General features: G+C 44.7%; 1 protein-coding gene across 2 annotated transcripts in view; it reads left to right on the top strand.

Moving 5' to 3' along the window:
* Positions 1-19,898, top strand: part of LOC140741953 (metabotropic glutamate receptor 2-like) — a 63,683-nt gene that overhangs the window by 41,342 nt on the left and 2,443 nt on the right. For both annotated transcript variants that reach the window (XM_073072563.1, XM_073072562.1), the window contains 3 exons: positions 215-1,052; positions 5,859-6,922; positions 14,377-14,551. In XM_073072563.1, coding sequence (XP_072928664.1) covers positions 215-1,052; positions 5,859-6,922; positions 14,377-14,551 — 2,077 coding nt within the window. The remainder of the gene's footprint in view (positions 1-214; positions 1,053-5,858; positions 6,923-14,376; positions 14,552-19,898) is intronic.

The following is a 19,898-nucleotide window of genomic DNA, read 5'->3' as shown; positions in this document are numbered from 1 at the left end:
TGCCCAGGCCTCTGCCTGATGGGGAAAGTGTTGCCCAGGCCTCTGCCTGATGGGGAAGGTGTTGCCCAGGCCTCTGCCTGACGGGGAAGGTGTTGCCCAGGCCTCTGCCTGATGGGGAAAGTGTTGCCCAGGCTTCTGCCTGACGGGGTAGGTGTTGCCCAGGCCTCTGCCTGTTGGAGAAGTGTACTATCACTTTCCTCTCCATCTTTTTCAGGTGGCCAACTTACTTCGCCTGTTCCAGATCCCTCAGATCAGCTATGCTTCCACCAGTGCCAAGTTGAGTGACAAGACTCGGTATGACTACTTTGCCCGGACCGTACCTCCCGATTTCTACCAGGCCAAAGCTATGTCCGACATCCTGCGCTTCTTTAACTGGACCTACGTCTCCACTGTGGCATCCGAGGGTGACTATGGAGAGACCGGCATTGAGGCCTTTGAGCAGGAGGCTCGCTCTCGCAACATCTGCATTGCCACCTCCGAGAAGGTTGGCCGGTCGATGAACCAGAAGTCGTACAATGGTGTCATCAAGGCCTTGATGCAAAAGCCCAACGCCAAGGTCGTGGTCCTATTCACCAAGAGTGAGGACGCTCGGGAATTGCTGGCCGCCGCCCACAGGCTTAATGTGTCCTACCTGTGGGTGGCCAGTGACGGCTGGGGAGCACTGGAAAATGTGGTCCGAGGAAATGAGGAGGCCGCCAAGGGAGCCATCACCATCGAGCTGGCAGCTTACCCCATCAAGGAGTTTGCAACCTATTTTGTCAACCTCACCCCATACAATAACAGCCGGAATTCCTGGTTTTGGGAGTTCTGGGAACAGAAGTTCCACTGCAGCTTACGGACACTGGCTTGCGGGAGCAACTCTCTGAAGAAGGCGAAGTTTGAGCAGGAGTCGAAGATCATGTTCGTGCTGAATGCGGTGTACGCCATGGCTCATGCCTTGCACAACATGCAGCGGGCCCTCTGCCCCAACACCACCAGCATCTGCGAGAAGATGAGGCCCATGAACGGGAAGAAGTTCTACAAGGATTATATCATCAAAGTCCAGATTGATGGTAAATGAACATAGAACAGTACAGCACAGTACAGGCCCTTCAGCCCACGATGTTGTATTGACCTAGTCTACGATCAATCTAAACCTTCCCTCCTATTTACTTTTCTATCATCCATGTGCCTATCCAAGAGTTTATTAAATGTCCCTAATATATCTGACTCTGCCACCTCTCCTGACAGGGTGTTCCACACACCCACCACTTGGTGAAAAAATATACCCCTGCCATTCCCTCCCCTATACTTCCCCAATCACCTTAAAATTATGCCCCTTCATATTAGCCATTTCTGCCCTGGGAAAAAGACTCCGGCCGTTCCCTCAGTCTATGCATCTTATCATTTTATACACCTCTATAAAGTTACCTCTCATCCTCCTTTGCTCCACAGAGAAAAGCCCTCACTCACTCAGCCTGTCTTCGTAAGACACGGTCTCTAATCTAGACAGCATCCTGACATCCTGGTAGGATGCCACAGAAACATTAGTTAGATACAAATACAGCAGGGAATAGCCCTCCAGCCCTTCAAGTCAGGCTGTCCAGCAACCCCTGATTTAACCCTAGCCTAACAAGACAATTTACAATGATCAATTAACCTACTAACCAGTAAATCTTTGAGCTGTGGGACAAAACTGGAGTGCACGAAGAAAACACACGCATTCCACAGGGAGGACTCCTTATGGATGATGACGGAACTGAACTTTGAACTCCAACGCTCAAAGCTTCACACTGACCGCAATGCCACCGCGGCGTCCTACTGTAGTGTCCAGAGTGACGCTGTGGCCAGGGCCAGGGTGAAATTCAGAGTTCAATTCCTGCATTCTTTGTGAGAACATTTACACTTTCTTCCAGTGTGCGCGTGGGTTTCCTCCGATTGCTCCAGTTTCCTCCCACAGTCCAAAGACGTTCCAGTCAGTGGGTTAATTGGTCTCTGTAAGTTGTCCTGTAATTAGGCTGGGGTTGAAAGGTGGGTTGCTGGATGATGCAGCTAATTGGGTCAGAAAGGTCTGTTCATCTCTTCTACACTCTCTAAAGCTTCCACATCCTATAATGAGGTGACCAGAACTGAACACAATATTCCAAGATATTCCACAAAGCTCAACTCTATTTTATCCCCTTAGTACCCTCCCTACCCACCTACATCCACAACACTTCACATACTCTTAACCTCCTCAACAACTTTCAATTCCCTGGCCCTGACCACCTCAGTTTCACCATGGATGTTCAGTCGCTATACACTTCTATCCTCCATCCCAAAGCTCTCCACTTCCTTTTCAACAAACGATCCTACCAGTTCCCCTCCTCCACCTTCCTCCTCCGCCTGGCAGAACTGGTCCTCACCCTCAACAATTTCTCCTTCAGATCTTCCCACTTCCTCCAGACAAACAGAGTAGCCATAGGCACCCGCATGGGACCCAGCCACTGTATGCCTGCCTTTTCGTTGACTGTGTGGAACAGTCCAGGTTCAAGCCGCCCATGGTATTGCTCCCCAACTCTTCCTCCACTACAGTGCTGTTCATGCACCCATGCTGAGCTCATCAATCTCAACAACTTTGCCTCTAACTTCCATCCTGCCCTCAAATTCACTCGGTACATTTCTGACACCTCCCTCCCTTCTCTTGATCTCTCTGTCCCCATTTCTGGAGACAAATTTTCTACCGACATCTTTTATAAACCTACCCATTCACACTGCTATCTTGACTATACCCCATCCTACCCTGTCTCCCGTAAAAATGCTTTTCCCATCTCTCAGTTCATTTGACTCTGCCTCATTTGTTCCCAGGATGAGGCTTTCCTTTCCAGGACATCAGAGAAGTTTTCTTTTTTCAAAGTATGGGGTTTCCATTGATGCTGCCCTCACCAAAACTTCTCCATATCCCGGACATCTGCACTTACCCCATCTTCCCACCACTGTAACAGGGATAGAGTTCCTCTTGTCCTCACCTACCACCCCATGACTCTCCACATTCAACACACAATTCTCCACAACTTCCACGATTCAACTGATCCTACCATCAAACACGTCTCTACCTTCCCCCCCACTTGCTGCTATAGTGTCCGTTGCTCCTGACGTGGCCTCCTCTACATCGGTGAAACCTGCTGTAAATTGGGGCACTGCTTTGTCGAGCACCTCCGGTCCAACAGAAAATGGAATTTCCCAGTGGCAAACCATTTTAATTCCTATCCCCATTCACAATCTAACATGTCAGTCCATGGTCTCCTCTTTTGCCATGATCAGAGTGGAAAAGCAATATCTCATATTCTGTCTGGGTAGCCTCTAGCCTGATGGCATGAACATCGACTTCCCATTCCGGCAAAAAAGTTTCTTTCCCTCCCCCTTCCCACTTCTTCCATTCCGCACTCTGGCCTCTTACCTCTTCTCCTCACCTGTCCATCACCTCGCCCTGTGCCCCTCCTTCTTCTCTTTCTCTCACTATCCTCTCTCCTCTCCTATCAGATTCCTTCTTCTCCAGCCCTTTACCTTTCCCACCCACCTTTCCAGTCCTGGTGACAGGCCTTGGACTGAAAGGTTGACTGTTCATTCATTTCCATCGGTGCTGCCTGGCCTGCTGAGTTCCTCCGGCATTCCGTGTGGTGTAGCTTTGCATTTCCATCGGTGCTGCCTGGCCTGCTGAGTTCCTCCAGCATTCCGTGTGGTGTTGCTTTGCATTTCCAGCATCTGCAGAGTTCTTTGAGTTTACAATATTCCACAGAGTTTTATGTGGGAATGAAGTGAGGAAACGAGCCCGAGTTTGTGCAGCCCCGTCACATTCAGTTTTAAAGAGTGGCCACGGTGACAACGGAGGAAACACAGCAGGATCCTACAGAGTCTGGAGATCAATGATCACTCTGTTTCAGTGACGCTGCTTAATAAATACTGGTTTAGTGTTGTACTTGTACCAAGTTTCAACATCCAGACAGATAATGCCAAACATGAGTACATCAAAGCAGTGTAACAGAAGACGTAACAGTGCAGTGCAGACAGTCTAATAAAGTGGATGGGCCACGACAAGGCACGCTGAGAATTCAAGAGTTCTCCTTTGTCATACAATAGATCCATTGTAGAATCTCATAACAGCAGGACAGACGTCCTTGCGCCCAGTGTTGTGTGTTGTCAAGACTTTGTGTCTCTTCCCAATGGAAGGGGGCAGAAGAGCAAATGACCGGGGTGGGAGTGGTCCGTGAAAATACTGACTGCTTTCCTGAGGCATCACGAAATGTAGGCGGGAAAGGGGAGCAGAGATTGAGCTGTGTTTACAACTCAGTCTTGGGAAGAGCTTTTGCCATATTGAGTTGTGGTGCATCTGAATAGGATGCCGTCTGTGCAGCATCTATAAAGATTGGTGAGGGTCAAAGCCAAATTTCGTCAGCCTTCTGACCACTTCCTTGGCTATAGCCATTGGAGAGGAGCCGCATTCTCTCTGAGGGTTGTGTGGCGTTGGCTTGTCTTGTCAGTGCAGCACTCACACAACGTGACACATTTCCCTCAATTTCAGCAGCCTCTGCCTCTCCGACTAGCTGAACTACAGTGACAAGTTAAAACTGAGTCCTTCACAATGGCTGATAAAGCCAAAGAAGGAAAAGTCAAGCAGAGGTAGCTGGCAGCTCACCTTGTTCACAAAGCTCCCGCTGGGATGAGGTGCCCAGACTTTTGCCGGGTATGTTAATGCCATGGCTTAGGGAATGCCAATTTGCTTCCTTAACCCAGGTCTCTGGAGTCCTTGCCCTGTCTGCGAGATCTCCTGAAAAGTATGCCCCATTTACAGTCAAGTAGATTAGCAGCCCACCATCTTGCCTCACTCAGGAAGTGAATCCCATTTGGGAGAGGGTTACTGGCTGGGATAGTAACACAGGATGAAGAGGGCAACAGTCAAAGGCAACTCCAATCAGCTGCATTTAGGCTTTCGAAGCAGGTTGTCGAGCAGATGAGGGAGAGTGGTTCCCACTGGGAGTGACGTAATGGGTGCAAGGATTACATTAGCCAGAAGCCAAGCCACCCTTGGAATAGAGAAGAGCACAGCACAAGAACAGGCCTTTCGGCCCACTTGTCTGTGCTGAACACAATGTTTAATTAAACCAAAGCTTTTCTGCCTGCACGTGACCCACGTTCTGTGGGGTGCCACAGTAGCGTAGTGGTTAGCGCATCACTTTACAGTGCCAGCAATCATCAGTCAGGGTTCAATCCCCACTGCTGTCTGTACGTTTGTACGTTCTCCCCATGACTGCGTGGGTTTCCTCAGTTTCCTCCCATGCTCCAAAGATGGACAGTTAGGGTTAGTGAGTTGTGGGCACACTATTTTGATGCCAGAAGCATGGAGACTTTGGGCTGTGGGGTGCCCAGCACAATCCTTACCGACCTGAGTTGTTGGAAACAAGATATTTCACTGTATGTTTCAATATACATTTAACACATAAAGCTCATCTAAATCTCAATCTCCATTCCCAACATACTCTGTCATAAACACCCTGTTATCTCCTTCCATCAGTCCGTTCCAGGCACCTAAAATCCTGTTTCGCACATCTCCTTTCAGCTCCTCCCCTAACACACACACCGTAAGATTCTGTCTTTGCCTCTCAAAATCTGATAAGCTTCTATCAAGTCTCCCCTCAGAGCTTCTGCTCCAGAGAAAATTTGGTGTAATCTCATGCCCTCTAATCAGGATGGCACCCTGGAGAATCTCTTCTGCACCCACTCCTAAGCCTCAACATCTTTCCTGTAAAGGACTAGCTCACAAACCGCCTGTTTCTCCAGTTCTGATCCAGTCTCCCCACCGGTTTACTTTCTCTAAGATGCCCTCTTCTCTGTTCCCACAGCTCCATTCAGACCTCACGACACCCACAGTGAAATCCGATTCGACGCGTATGGAGACGGAATTGGCCGCTACAACATCTTCAATTTCCAGAACAGAGGCGGGCGGTACACCTACCAGAAAGTTGGCTACTGGGACGAAGGCCTGACGCTGAACACCGGCCTGATCCCGTGGGCGAATGCGTCCATTCCAACCTCCCAGTGCAGTGACCCCTGCGCCAAGAACGAAGCGAAGAGCATGCAACCAGGCGACGTCTGCTGCTGGCTCTGCATTGCCTGCCACCCCTACGAGTACCTCTATGATGAGTTCACGTGTGTGGACTGTGGGCCTGGTCGCTGGCCCACCGAGGACCTCAGTGCCTGCTATGACCTTCCCGAGGAGTACATCAAATGGGAGGACGCCTGGGCCATCGGCCCCCTCACCATCTCCTGCCTGGGCTTCGCTTGTACCATCGCGGTCTTCGTGATCTTCATCAAAAACAATGACACGCCTGTGGTGAAGGCGTCAGGCCGGGAGCTCTGTTACATCCTCCTCTTTGGGGTCCTCATGTGCTACAGCATGACCCTGGTCTTCATCGCCAAGCCCTCGACGGCCGTCTGCACCCTGCGTCGCTTGGGGCTCGGATCCTCCTTTGCGGTCTGCTACTCGGCCCTGCTGACCAAGACCAACCGCATTGCGAGGATCTTCAACGGTGTAAAGGACGGGACGCAGAGGCCGCGCTGTATCAACCCCAGCTCGCAGGTAGCCATCTGCCTGGGCCTCATCTCCTGCCAGCTGGTCGTGGTTACTGTCTGGCTGCTGCTGGAAGTGCCCGGCACCAGGAAGGAGACCACGCCTGACAAGAGGGATGTTGTGACCCTCAAGTGCAACAGCAAGGAGTCGAGCATGCTGACCTCCCTGACCTACACCGTCATCCTCATCGTGCTCTGCACCGTGTACGCATTCAAAACCAGGAAGTGTCCTGAGAACTTCAACGAGGCTAAGTTCATCGGGTTCACCATGTACACCACCTGCATCATCTGGCTGGCCTTCCTGCCAATCTTCTATGTCACCTCCAGTGACTACAGGGTAAGTCGGGCACTCACAGAACATAGTACACCGAGGATAGAGCATGGAACAGCAAACACTACATCACAGAACATCAAACTCAACAGCACAGAACATCAAACTCTACATCACAGAACATCAAACTCAACAGCACAGAACATCAAACACTACATCACAGAACATCAAACTCTACATCACAGAACATCAAACTCTACATCACAGAACATCAAACTCTACATCACAGAACATCAAACTCAACAGCAGGGAACAGCAAACACTACATCACAGAACATCAAACTCTACATCACAGAACATCAAACTCTACATCACAGAACATCAAACTCAACAGCAGGGAACAGCAAACACTACATCACAGAACATCAAACTCAACAGCAGGGAACAGCAAACACTACATCACAGAACATCAAACTCAACAGCAGGGAACAGCAAACACTACATCACAGAACATCAAACTCTACATCACAGAACATCAAACTCAACAGCAGGGAACAGCAAACTCTACATCACAGAACATCAAACACTACATCACAGAACATCAAACTCAACAGCAGGGAACATGGAACTCTACATCACAGAACATCAAACTCTACATCACAGAACATCAAACTCAACAGCAGGGAACATCAAACTCTACATCACAGAACATCAAACTCAACAGCAGGGAACATCAAACTCTACAGCACAGAACATCAAACTCTACAGCACAGAACATCAAACACTACAACACAGAACAAACTCTACAGCACAGAACATCAAACTCTACAGCACAGAACATCAAACACTACAACACAGAACAAACTCTACAGCACAGAACATCAAACTCAACAGCACAGAACATCAAACACTACAGCAGGGAACATCAAACTCTAGAGCACAGAACATCAAATACTACAGCACAGAACATCAAACTCAACAGCAGGGAACATGAAACTCTACAGCACAGAACATCAAACTCAACAGCAGGGAACATGAAACTCTACAGCACAGAACATCAAACTCTACATCACAGAACATCAAACACTACATCACAGAACATCAAACTCAACAGCAGGGAACATGAAACTCTACTTCACAGAACATCAAACACTACAGCACAGAACATCAAATACTACAACACAGAACATCAAACTCTACAGCACAGAACATCAAACACTACAACACAGAACAAACTCTACAGCACAGAACATCAAACTCAACAGCAGGGAACATGAAACTCTACTTAACAGAACATCAAACAATACAGCACAGAACATCAAATACTACAGCACAGAACATCAAACTCTACAGCACAGAACATCAAATACTACAGCACAGAACATCAAACTCTACATCACAGAACATCAAACACTACATCACAGAACATCAAACTCAACAGCAGGGAACATGAAACTCTACTTCACAGAACATCAAACAATACAGCACAGAACATCAAATACTACATCACAGAACATCAAACTCTACAGCACAGAACATCAAATACTACAGCACCGAACATCAAACTCAACAGCAGGGAACATGAAACTCTACTTCACAGAACATCAAACTCTACAGCACAGAACATCAAACGCTACATCACAGAACATCAAACACTACATCACAGAACATCAAACTCTACATCACAGAACATCAAACTCAACAGCAGGGAACATGAAACTCGACATCACAGAACATCAAACTCAACAACACAGAACATCAAACACTACAACACAGAACATCAAACTCTACAGCAGGAAACAGCAAACTACATCACAGAAAATCAAACACTACATCACAGAACATCAAACTCAACAGCAGGGAACATGAAACTCTACAGCACAGAACATCAAACTCTACATCACAGAACATCAAACTCTACATCACAGAACATCAAACACTACATCACAGAACATCAAACTCAACAGCAGGGAACATGAAACTCTACTTCACAGAACATCAAACACTACAGCACAGAACATCAAATACTACAGCACAGAACATCAAACTCTACAGCACAGAACATCAAATACTACAGCACAGAACATCAAACTCAACAGCAGGGAACATGAAACTCTACATCACAGAACATCAAACTCAACAGCAGGGAACATCAAACTCTACAGCACAGTACATCAAATACTAAAGCACAGAACATCAAACTCAACAGCACAGAACATCAAATTCAACAGCAGGGAACATCAAACTCTACATCACAGAACATCAAACTCAACAGCAGGGAACATCAAACTCTACATCACAGAACATCAAACTCAACAGCAGGGAACATCAAACTCTACATCACAGAACATCAAACTCAACAGCAGGGAACATCAAACTCTACATCACAGAACATCAAACTCAACAGCAGGGAACATGAAACTCTACTTCACAGAACATCAAACAATACAGCACAGAACATCAAATACTACATCACAGAACATCAAACTCTACAGCACAGAACATCAAATACTACAGCACCGAACATCAAACTCAACAGCAGGGAACATGAAACTCTACTTCACAGAACATCAAACTCTACAGCACAGAACATCAAACGCTACATCACAGAACATCAAACACTACATCACAGAACATCAAACTCTACATCACAGAACATCAAACTCAACAGCAGGGAACATGAAACTCGACATCACAGAACATCAAACTCAACAACACAGAACATCAAACACTACAACACAGAACATCAAACTCTACAGCAGGAAACAGCAAACTACATCACAGAAAATCAAACACTACATCACAGAACATCAAACTCAACAGCAGGGAACATGAAACTCTACAGCACAGAACATCAAACTCTACATCACAGAACATCAAACTCTACATCACAGAACATCAAACACTACATCACAGAACATCAAACTCAACAGCAGGGAACATGAAACTCTACTTCACAGAACATCAAACACTACAGCACAGAACATCAAATACTACAGCACAGAACATCAAACTCTACAGCACAGAACATCAAATACTACAGCACAGAACATCAAACTCAACAGCAGGGAACATGAAACTCTACATCACAGAACATCAAACTCAACAGCAGGGAACATCAAACTCTACAGCACAGTACATCAAATACTAAAGCACAGAACATCAAACTCAACAGCACAGAACATCAAATTCAACAGCAGGGAACATCAAACTCTACATCACAGAACATCAAACTCAACAGCAGGGAACATCAAACTCTACATCACAGAACATCAAACTCAACAGCAGGGAACATCAAACTCTACAGCACAGAACATCAAACTCTACATCACAGAACATCAAACTCTACAGCACAGAACATCAAACTCTACAGCACAGAACATCAAACACTACAACACAGAACAAACTCTACAGCACAGAACATCAAACTCAACAGCAGGGAACATGAAACTCTACAGCACAGAACATCAAACTCTACATCACAGAACATCAAACTCTACAACACAGAACATCAAACACTACAAAACAGAACATCAAACTCTACAGCACAGAACATCAAACTCTACAGCACAGATCATCAAACACTACAACACAGAACAAACTCTACAGCACAGAACATCAAACTCAACAGCAGGGAACATGAAACTCTACAGCACAGAACATCAAACTCAACAGCACAGAACATCAAACACTACAGCAGGGAACATCAAATACTACAACACAGAACATCAAACTCAACAGCAGGGAACATGAAACTCTACATCACAGAACATCAAACTCAACAGTAGGGAACATCAAACTCTACATCACAGAACATCAAACTCAACAGCAGGGAACATCAAACTCTACATCACAGAACATCAAACTCAACAGCAGGGAACATCAAATACTACATCACAGAACATCAAACTCAACAGCAGGGAACATCAAACTCTACAGCACAGAACATTAAACTCAACAGCAGGGAACATGAAACTCTACAGCACAGAACATCAAACTCTACATCACAGAACATCAAACACTACATCACAGAACATCAATCTCAACAGCAGGGAACATGAAACTCTACTTCACAGAACATCAAACAATACAGCACAGAACATCAAACTCTACAGCACAGAACATCAAATACTACAGCACAGAACATCAAACTCAACAGCAGGGAACATGAAACTCTACTTCACAGAACATCAAACACTACAGCACAGAACATCAAATACTACAGCACAGAACATCAAATACTACAACACAGAACATCAAACTCTACAGCACAGAACATCAAACTCAACAGCAGGGAACATGAAACTCTACATCACAGAACATCAAACTCAACAGCACAGAACATCAAACACTACAACACAGAACATCAAACTCTACAGCACAGAACATCAGACTCTACAGCACAGAACATCAAACACTACAACACAGAACAAACTCTACAGCACAGAACATCAAACTCAACAGCAGGGAACATGAAACTCTACAGCACAGAACATCAAACTCAACAGCACAGAACATCAAATACTACAGCACAGAACATCAAATACTACAGCACAGAACATCAAACTCAACAGCACAGAACATCAAATACTACAGCACAGAACATCAAACTCAACAGCAGAGAACATCAAACTCAACAGCACAGAACATCAAATACTACAGCATAGAACATCAAACACTACAGCACAGAACATCAAACTCTACAGCACAGAACATCAAATACTACAGCACAGAACATCAAACTCAACAGCAGAGAACATGAAACTCTACAGCACAGAACATCAAATACTACAGCATAGAACATCAAACTCTACAGCACAGAACATCAAACTCAACAACAGGGAACATCAAACACTACAGCAACTTTGCACATTGACCCCAATTTAACTACCATTTAAAATCAACCTGCATTTCTCTAGTTATCAGAGATCGCTTTTCTTTGATCTCATTCTTTTATGATCATTGAATAGTTTTTGCTCAAAATGCTGTAAACAGCAGGTCAGGCAGCAGCTGTAGAAAGAGAAGCTGAGCTAATGGAGGGACAAGAGGAAAGTCCATATACTGGGTCTTGTTTCCAAACATAAACCATCCCTCAGATAGATATGATCCCAAAGGGAATTACAGTGTCACAATAGCATTAAAAACAAACAGATATACAAATATTAAACGAGAAGTAAGAATAAAAAATAAGTGACCTCAAACATTCTAACAGGAGGATGTTGCCTGATCTTCTGAGGTCTTCCAGTAGGTTATTTTTGATCGGACTTGCTGGTTGTTTGCAGCAGCTTCTGGCACCTGCAGCCTTTGATTTTCAGTAGGGTTTGCTGGCAACACTTGCTTTACGTTTTCTTGCATCACAAGACCAACTCTGTGTTTCTGACTTCAGGGTAAAAGAGGTAAAAGAACTCAGGTTTGTCTTTTCTTGTACTTGCGTGGGGCATCATTGGCAACGCTGGTGTTCCGCAGCTGCCTTGGCAATATGCTGAAGGCCCAGGCACACAGGACAAGGAGAAGGTTAAACAATAACCACTGCCGGTTTCTGCTAAATGCCTTTCACATCCACAGGCACATAATGACCTGTTAAGAGTGGGCACTGACGCATTATGGTAATGCTGTAGTCTATTTGACAGTCCCGTGGAATCCTGATATTTTTACTGTCAAAACGTTCTTTGAAAGTCAAGAATGAGGCACAAAACTTATTCCTTATGGCCATTTTATTAACTGTTACAAGAGCAAATGATGAACAAGAGAAAGCTGAGATAACAAAGAGAAGCCACAAGTTTAAAGTTCAATGTAAATATATGTCACCATATACAATCCTGAGATTCATTTTCTTGTGAGCATACACAATGAATGCATAATGGAATAATAACTATAATGGAATTAGTAAAACACCACACCAACTTTGGTGTTCAACCAGTGTGCAAAAGACAACAAATTGTGCAAATACAAAAAGAAAGAAAGAATTAATTAATAAATAGATAAATAAATAAATATCAAGAACGTGAGACGAAGGGTCTTTGAAAGTGCGGCCATAGGTGTGGGAATATTTCAGTGATGGGGCGAGTGAAGTTGAGTGAAGTTATCCCCTTTGGCTCAAGAGCCTAATGATTGAGGGGAAATAACTGTTCCTGAACCTGAGGCTCCTGTACCACCTTCTTGGCAGCAGCGAGAAGAAAGCATGTTTTGGGTAGTGGTGATAATGGACACTGCTTTCCTACAATGTTTTGTGCAGATGTGCTCATTGGTGGGGAGGGTTTTACCCGTGATGGACTGAGCCATATCCACTATTTTTTTGTAGGATTTTCCATGTAAGGGCACTGGTGTTTCCAAACCAGGCTGTGATAAAGCCAGTCACTATACTCCACTCCACTGCACATCTATAGAAGATTGTCAAAGTTTTAGATGTCATGCCAAATCTTCGCAAACTCCTAAGGCAATAGAGGTGCTGCCGTGCTTTTATCATAATTGCGCTTACATGCTGGGCTCAGGACAGGTTCTCTGAAATAATAACACTGAGGATTTGAAAGTTACTAACCCTCTTCACATCCAGTTCTCCAATGAGGACTGGCTTATGGACCTCTGATTTCCTCCCCTAGGAATCAATCATCAGCTTTTCGGTCTTGAGATTGCAAGATTGCTCTCCTTGCTAAAAGAGAGGTCAAAACTAAAACCTGTAGGTTAGGAGTATTTAAAGTTATATCTTCATTTGCAATAATACCAAACAATGCGGTAAGGGGATTTGGGTCAAATTGGACCCTAAAAAGTTGTGAGAAGGTATGGAATAATAAAGTCAGTGTCAACCGTGGTGTATTCATTCAGATCCACAGATTGAACACGACCCAGTCCACTGACTCAAAGCAACCCCGCAGCCACTCCTCTGCCTCCCGTGAGTGCTCTCTGTTGTCCTGATCTCTGGAGCTTTGCTCTTTAGCCTCTGCCTGTGTGCAGGTAGGAGAAGGACAACCACGGGATCAGATTCATGTATTCAGACTAGAGATAACAAAATTCCAGTGATAACTTATAAAATCACCAGATTCAAGTATCGTGATATCTGCTACTGAAAAGTATGGAGTTTCTGGATAAATACTGAAGCAACTGTACTGCAATTACTGGAAATTTTATTGGACATGTATATAGGTGATTATATAAAATATAAACAAGCATAGGAAAGGTAAACTGTAAAAATAACAATTCTACACTCCAATCCAACAGACCCCAGTACACAGCAAATTAAATAAAAGACTGTTTAAATGAGATGGTGGGGTTAGTAGGGAGAAAAACACTGAGAACTATTGGTGTACCTTTCAGAAAATTTTCCCTGCCCATCCACACAACCAGGGCTGGAGACCAGGTCTGCCCTGTGATCATTAAGGGTCAACTGTGGAGGGAAATTCTGCCTGACCTGCTGAGTTCCTCCAGCAGTTTCTGTTTTACTCATGTCTCGTGCAATCAGTAGGCAGCTTTGAAAAGGGACGGATGCTTTTAACAATCTGACGCTGTCTCCTCTCGCCTCACAGGTCCAGACCACCACCATGTGCATCTCTGTCAGTCTGAGTGGCTCCGTTGTGTTGGGCTGCCTGTTTGCTCCCAAGATCCATATTATCCTCTTCCAGCCCCAGAAAAACGTGGTCACTCACCGGGTGGCAACCAGCCGTTTCAGCGTGACTGGCCCAGGAACCGTCCACTCCCATGGTGAGTAATTTGCTCTCTGATGTGCCCTCATCATGGAGTTTGGCCAAGAGGGGAGTGAGGAGAGCAGCATGTGCTTAAAGCCCTCATATAGAGTCAGAGAGTATCAGAGCATGGCAAAAAGCTGACCGAGATAACCAGCTAAGCTTTTCCTGTTCGCCCATGTTTGGCCCATATCCTTTTATCCTTTCCTATCTATGTACCTGCGCAAATATCATTTAAATGCTGTTATTGTACCTGTGTCTACTTCCTTCAGGCAGCCCTTACCATAGATTGCTTTATGAAGAAATGATCTTTCAGGTCCTTTTAAAATCTTTCTCCTAAAACCGAAGCCCTCTGGGATTTGATTTGCTTTCCGTGGAAAAAGAAAGACAGTGCATATTCGCCCTATCTATGCCCCTCATGATTATATTCACCTCTTTGAGATGACCCTGTGCTCCAAGCAGTAAAGTTGTAGCCTGCCTGATCTCTCCTGATAACTTGGGCCGTAGAGCCCTGGCAACATTCTCATAACAGTGTGACACAATAATTTAGGATCAGCCTCACCAACGTCTTGTACATCCACAACGTAACATCTCAACTGTAGTCAATGCCCAGACTGAAGACGGGCAACATGTTAAATGTGTTCTTCACCACCCTGTCGACCTGTACCAGTACTCCTTGTCCCTCCATGGCCCTTCCCTTTACTGTGAAACTCTTGCCCTGGTTTGATTTCCCAAATCCAATACCTTGCCCTTATTCAAATTGAAAGCCTTTTGCCATTTGTTGCCCGACTTACTAATCTGATCAACATCCCCCTGTAATTATTTGAGCTGTGAATGATACAACTTGCTTGAGTGTCATACATGACAGAACATAAAGCATACAACAATGCAGCACAGTGCAGACCCTTTGGCCTACAATGTCCAACCTACTCCAAGATCAATCTAATGCTTCCCTCCCTCATAGCCCTCTACTTTTCATTCATCCATGTATCTACCTAAGAGTCCCTTAAATCTTCCTGATATATCCACCTCTGCCACCACCCACAGCAGAGCTTTTCATGCGCTCACCACTCTGTAAAAAGACTACCTCTGACATTCTCCCCACCATACATTTCCCTTTGGTATTATCCATTTGCACCCTGGAAAAAAAGGCTCTGGCTGCCCACTCTATCTATCTATACCTCCATCAAGTCACCTCTCATCCTCCTTTCTTCCAAAGAGAAAAGCACTAGCTCACTCAACCTATCCTCTTAAGACGTGCTCTGGAAAACATCCTCTGCACCATCTCTAAAACGTCCCCATCCTTCCCATAATGAGATGACCAGAACTGAACCTAATATTCCAAGTGAGGTCTAATCAGGGTTTTATAGAGCTGCCACATTATCTCGTACTCTTGACTCACTAATGAATGCCAACACATTTCATATCTACCTTATTAACTTGCATGACAACTTTGAGGGATCAAAGGACATGAACCCCAAGATCCCTCTGTTTCTCTACACTACTAAGAATCCCACCATTAATCCTGTAATCTGCCTTTCATTCTGACCTTACAAAGAGAATCAATAACACGCTTCTGGACTGAACTTATCAGCCTGCAATGTTCCATTGTAACTTACAACAACTTTCTACACTATTCCACAACACCATCAACCATCAAGTCATCTGCACATTTACTAACTTACCCTTCCACTCCCTCATCCAAGTCATTTATAAGAATCATGAACAGCAGGGGTGTGGAACACCAGTGGTCACTGGCTTGCAGGCAGAATACAGTCCATCTACAGCCACCCTCTGCCTTCTGTGGACAAGCCATTTCTGAATTCACTCAGCCAGGTTTGCCTGGATCCTTGACTTTCTGAATGGGGAACCTTGTTGAAAGCATTACTAAAATCCATATACATCACATCTACTGCTCCATCTTCATCAGTTTGTTCTGTCACTACCTTAAAGGATTCAATCAGGCTCATAAGGCATGATCTGCCCTTTCATAAAGCCATGCAGATTATCCCAAATGTTTCTCCGAATGCTCGTAAATCCTGTCCCTAAGAATTCTCTCCAATAGTTAGCTTACAACTGAAGTAAGACTCACTGGCCTATAATTGCCAGGGTTATCTTTACTCCCTTTCTTGAACAAAGGAATAACATCTGTCACCCAGGTAGGAAGATCATGCAGTTTAACACATGATGAATGAACTCGGCCTTTTCTCCTTGGAGCAACAGAGGATGATAGGTGACCTGATAGAGGTGTATAAGATGATGAGAGGCATTGATCGTGTGGATAGTCAGAGGCTTTTCCCCAGGGCTGAAATGGCTAGCATGAGAGGGCACAGTTTTAAGGTGCCTGGAAGTAGGTTCAGAGGAGATGTCCCGAGTAAGTTTTTTATGCAGAGAGTGGTGAGTGCATGGAATGGGCTGCTGGTGGCTATGGTGGAGGCGGATACAATAGGGTATTTTAAGGGACTCCTGGATGGCTACATGGAGCTTAGAAAAATAGAGGGCTATGGGTAAAGCCTAGGTTGTTCTAAGGTAGGGACATGTTCGGCACAGTTTTGTGGGCTGAATGGCCTGTATTGCGCTGTAGGTTTTCTATGTTTCTCTAAGGAGATGAACACAAGAGGAAGGGTTTCATATTTTTGGCTTATTGTGCTCTCTTCCAGGGAAGATAGAACCTGTACAGAAGGGACATTTTGCACCTGAACTGGAGGGGGACTAATATCCTCGTGGGAAGATTTGCTAGTGCCATACGGGATGGATTAAACTTGATCTTAGGGGGATGGGAACTAGAGTGTCAGATCAGATAGGGGAGTGGTTGTGGGGAAAGATGTTGTTAAGCCTACGTACAAAGTCAGGAATTGAAAGGTTGAGCACAATGTATATTTCAATGCAAGAAGTATTGTAGGAAAGGCAGATGAGCTAGGGGCATGGATCAGCACATGGAATTATGATATTATAGCCATTAGTGAGATGGGTGGAGGAGGGGCAGAACTGGCAGCTCGGTGTTCCAGGGTTCGGTTGTTTTAGACATGATAGAGCGGAAGAGTTTAAAGAAGGAGGGTGGCATTGCTAATTAGGGAAAATGTCATGGCACTGCTCGGACAGGACAGACTGGAGAACTTGTCTACTGAGGCTTTATGGGTGGAAATGAGGAATAAGAATGGGATGACCATGTTAATGGGATTATATTATAAATCAGCCAACAGTCAGCAGGATTTAGAGGAGCAAATTTGTAGCATGATGGCAGACTTTTGTGAGAGACATGAAGTTGTGATACTTAGTGATTTTAACTTTGCATGTATCGACTGGGAGTCCCATACATTCAATGGGCTGGATGGGATAGAGTTTGTAAATTGTCTTCAGGAAAGTTTCCTTAATCAGAACATAGAGGTCCCAATTGGAGAGAGTGGAGAGTAGATCTCCTATTAGGGAATGAGACAGGGCAGGTAACAAAATTTTGTGTCAGTTAACACTTTGTATCTAGTGATCATAATGCCGTTAATTACAAGGAAAAGGATAGATATGGTCCTCGGGTTGAGATTCTGAATTGGAGAAGGGCCAATTTTGACAGTATAAGAGAGGATCTGGCAAGTGTGGATTGGGACAGGTTGTCTTCTAGCAAAGTAAGTGGGAGGCTTTCAAAAGTGAAATTTTGAGAGTACAAAGCTTGTATGTTCCTGTCGGAATAAAAGACAAGGATAACAGGTTTAGGGAACTTTGGTTTTCAAGAGATATTGAGGGCCTGGTTAAGAAAAAGAAGAAGGGTGGGGGAGATATCTTAAATGGATATTTCACTTCTTAATTTACTTGTGAGAAGGCCACAGAGCCTATAGAAGTGATGCCAAGCAGCAGTGAGATCATGGACCCTATACAGAGGAAGAGGTGTTTGCTACCTTGAGCCAAATTAGGGTGGATAAATTTCAAGAGTCTGACAAAATGTTCCCTCAGACCTTGTGGGAGGTTATTGCAGAAACTGTAGGGGCCCTTAGCAGAGATACTTAAAATGCCCTTTGCAATAGGTGAGGTGCTGGAAAATTGGAAGACAGTTAATGTTCTTCCATTGTTTAAGAAAAGTTCCAAGAATAAATTGGGAGTTTATAGGCCAGTAAGGCTAACACCAGTAATGGATAAGTTATTGGAAGGCATGTATTCTAAGTATTTGGATAGACATGGACTGATAAGGAATAGTCAACATGGCTTTGCGTATGGTAGGTCACGTCTAACCAATCTTATAGAGTTTTTTGAGAACGTTACCAGGGAAGTTGATAAAGGCAAGACAGTGGATGTTATCTACATGGCCTTTAGCAAGGCCTTTTGACAAGGTCCTGCATGGAAGGTTGGTCAAGAAGATTCATTCACTAGGCATTCAGGATGAAGATTTGACATTGGCTTCACAGGAGAAGCCAGAGAGTGGTAGTAGAAGATTGCTTCTCTGACCGGACGTCTGTGACTAGTGGAGTGCCGCAGGGATCAGTGTTGGATCTATTGTTGTCTGTCATCTATATCAACGATCTGGATGATAATGTAGTAAACTGGATCAGCAAGTTTGCAGATGACACCAAGATTGGAGTGTAGTAGACAGTGTGGAACACTGTTAACACTTACAGAGGGATCTAGACGAGCTGAAAAAATGGGCTGAAAAATAGTGGATGGAATTTAATGCAGACAAATGTGAGGTGGGAGAACAAAACAGGGTAGGACTTACACAGTGAGTCGTATTGCTCTGAGGAGTGTAATAGAACAGAGGGATCTGGAATACAGATCCATAATTCCTTGAAAGTGGAACACAAATAGGGTCATAAAGCTTTTAGTACATTGGCCCTCATAAGTCAAAGTACTGAGTATAGGAGTTGGGATGTTATGTTGAAATTGGTGAGGACTAATTGGGTGTATTGTGTGCAGTTCTGGTCACCTACCTACAGGAAAGGTATCAATAGAGTGCAGAGAAAACTTACAGAGATATTGCCAGGACTTGAGGACCTAAGTTACAGGGAAAGGTTGAATAGGTTAGGACTTTATTCTCCAGAGCATATGAGAATGAGGGAAAATTTGATAGATGTATATAAAATAATCAAGATATTGATAGGGTAAGTGTAAGCAGGCTTTTACCACCGAGGTTGGGTGAGACTAGAACCAGAGGTCATGAGTTAAGGGTGGAAGGGGAACTTCTTCACTCAGAGGATGTTGAATGAACAGCCAGCAGAAGTGGTGGATGTGGGTTTGATTTCAACATTTAAGGGAAATTTGAATAGGTACATGGATGGGAGGGGTATGGAGGGCTATGGTCCAGGTGCAGGCCAGTAGGACTAGGTAGATTAATAGTTCAGTATGGACTAGATGGGCTGAAGGGCCTGTTCCTGTGCTGTGGT

The sequence above is a fragment of the Hemitrygon akajei genome, chromosome 19 (assembly GCF_048418815.1).
Source record: "Hemitrygon akajei chromosome 19, sHemAka1.3, whole genome shotgun sequence".
Lineage (NCBI taxonomy): Eukaryota > Metazoa > Chordata > Chondrichthyes > Myliobatiformes > Dasyatidae > Hemitrygon > Hemitrygon akajei.
This window is presented reverse-complemented; position numbering and strand designations above follow the sequence as displayed.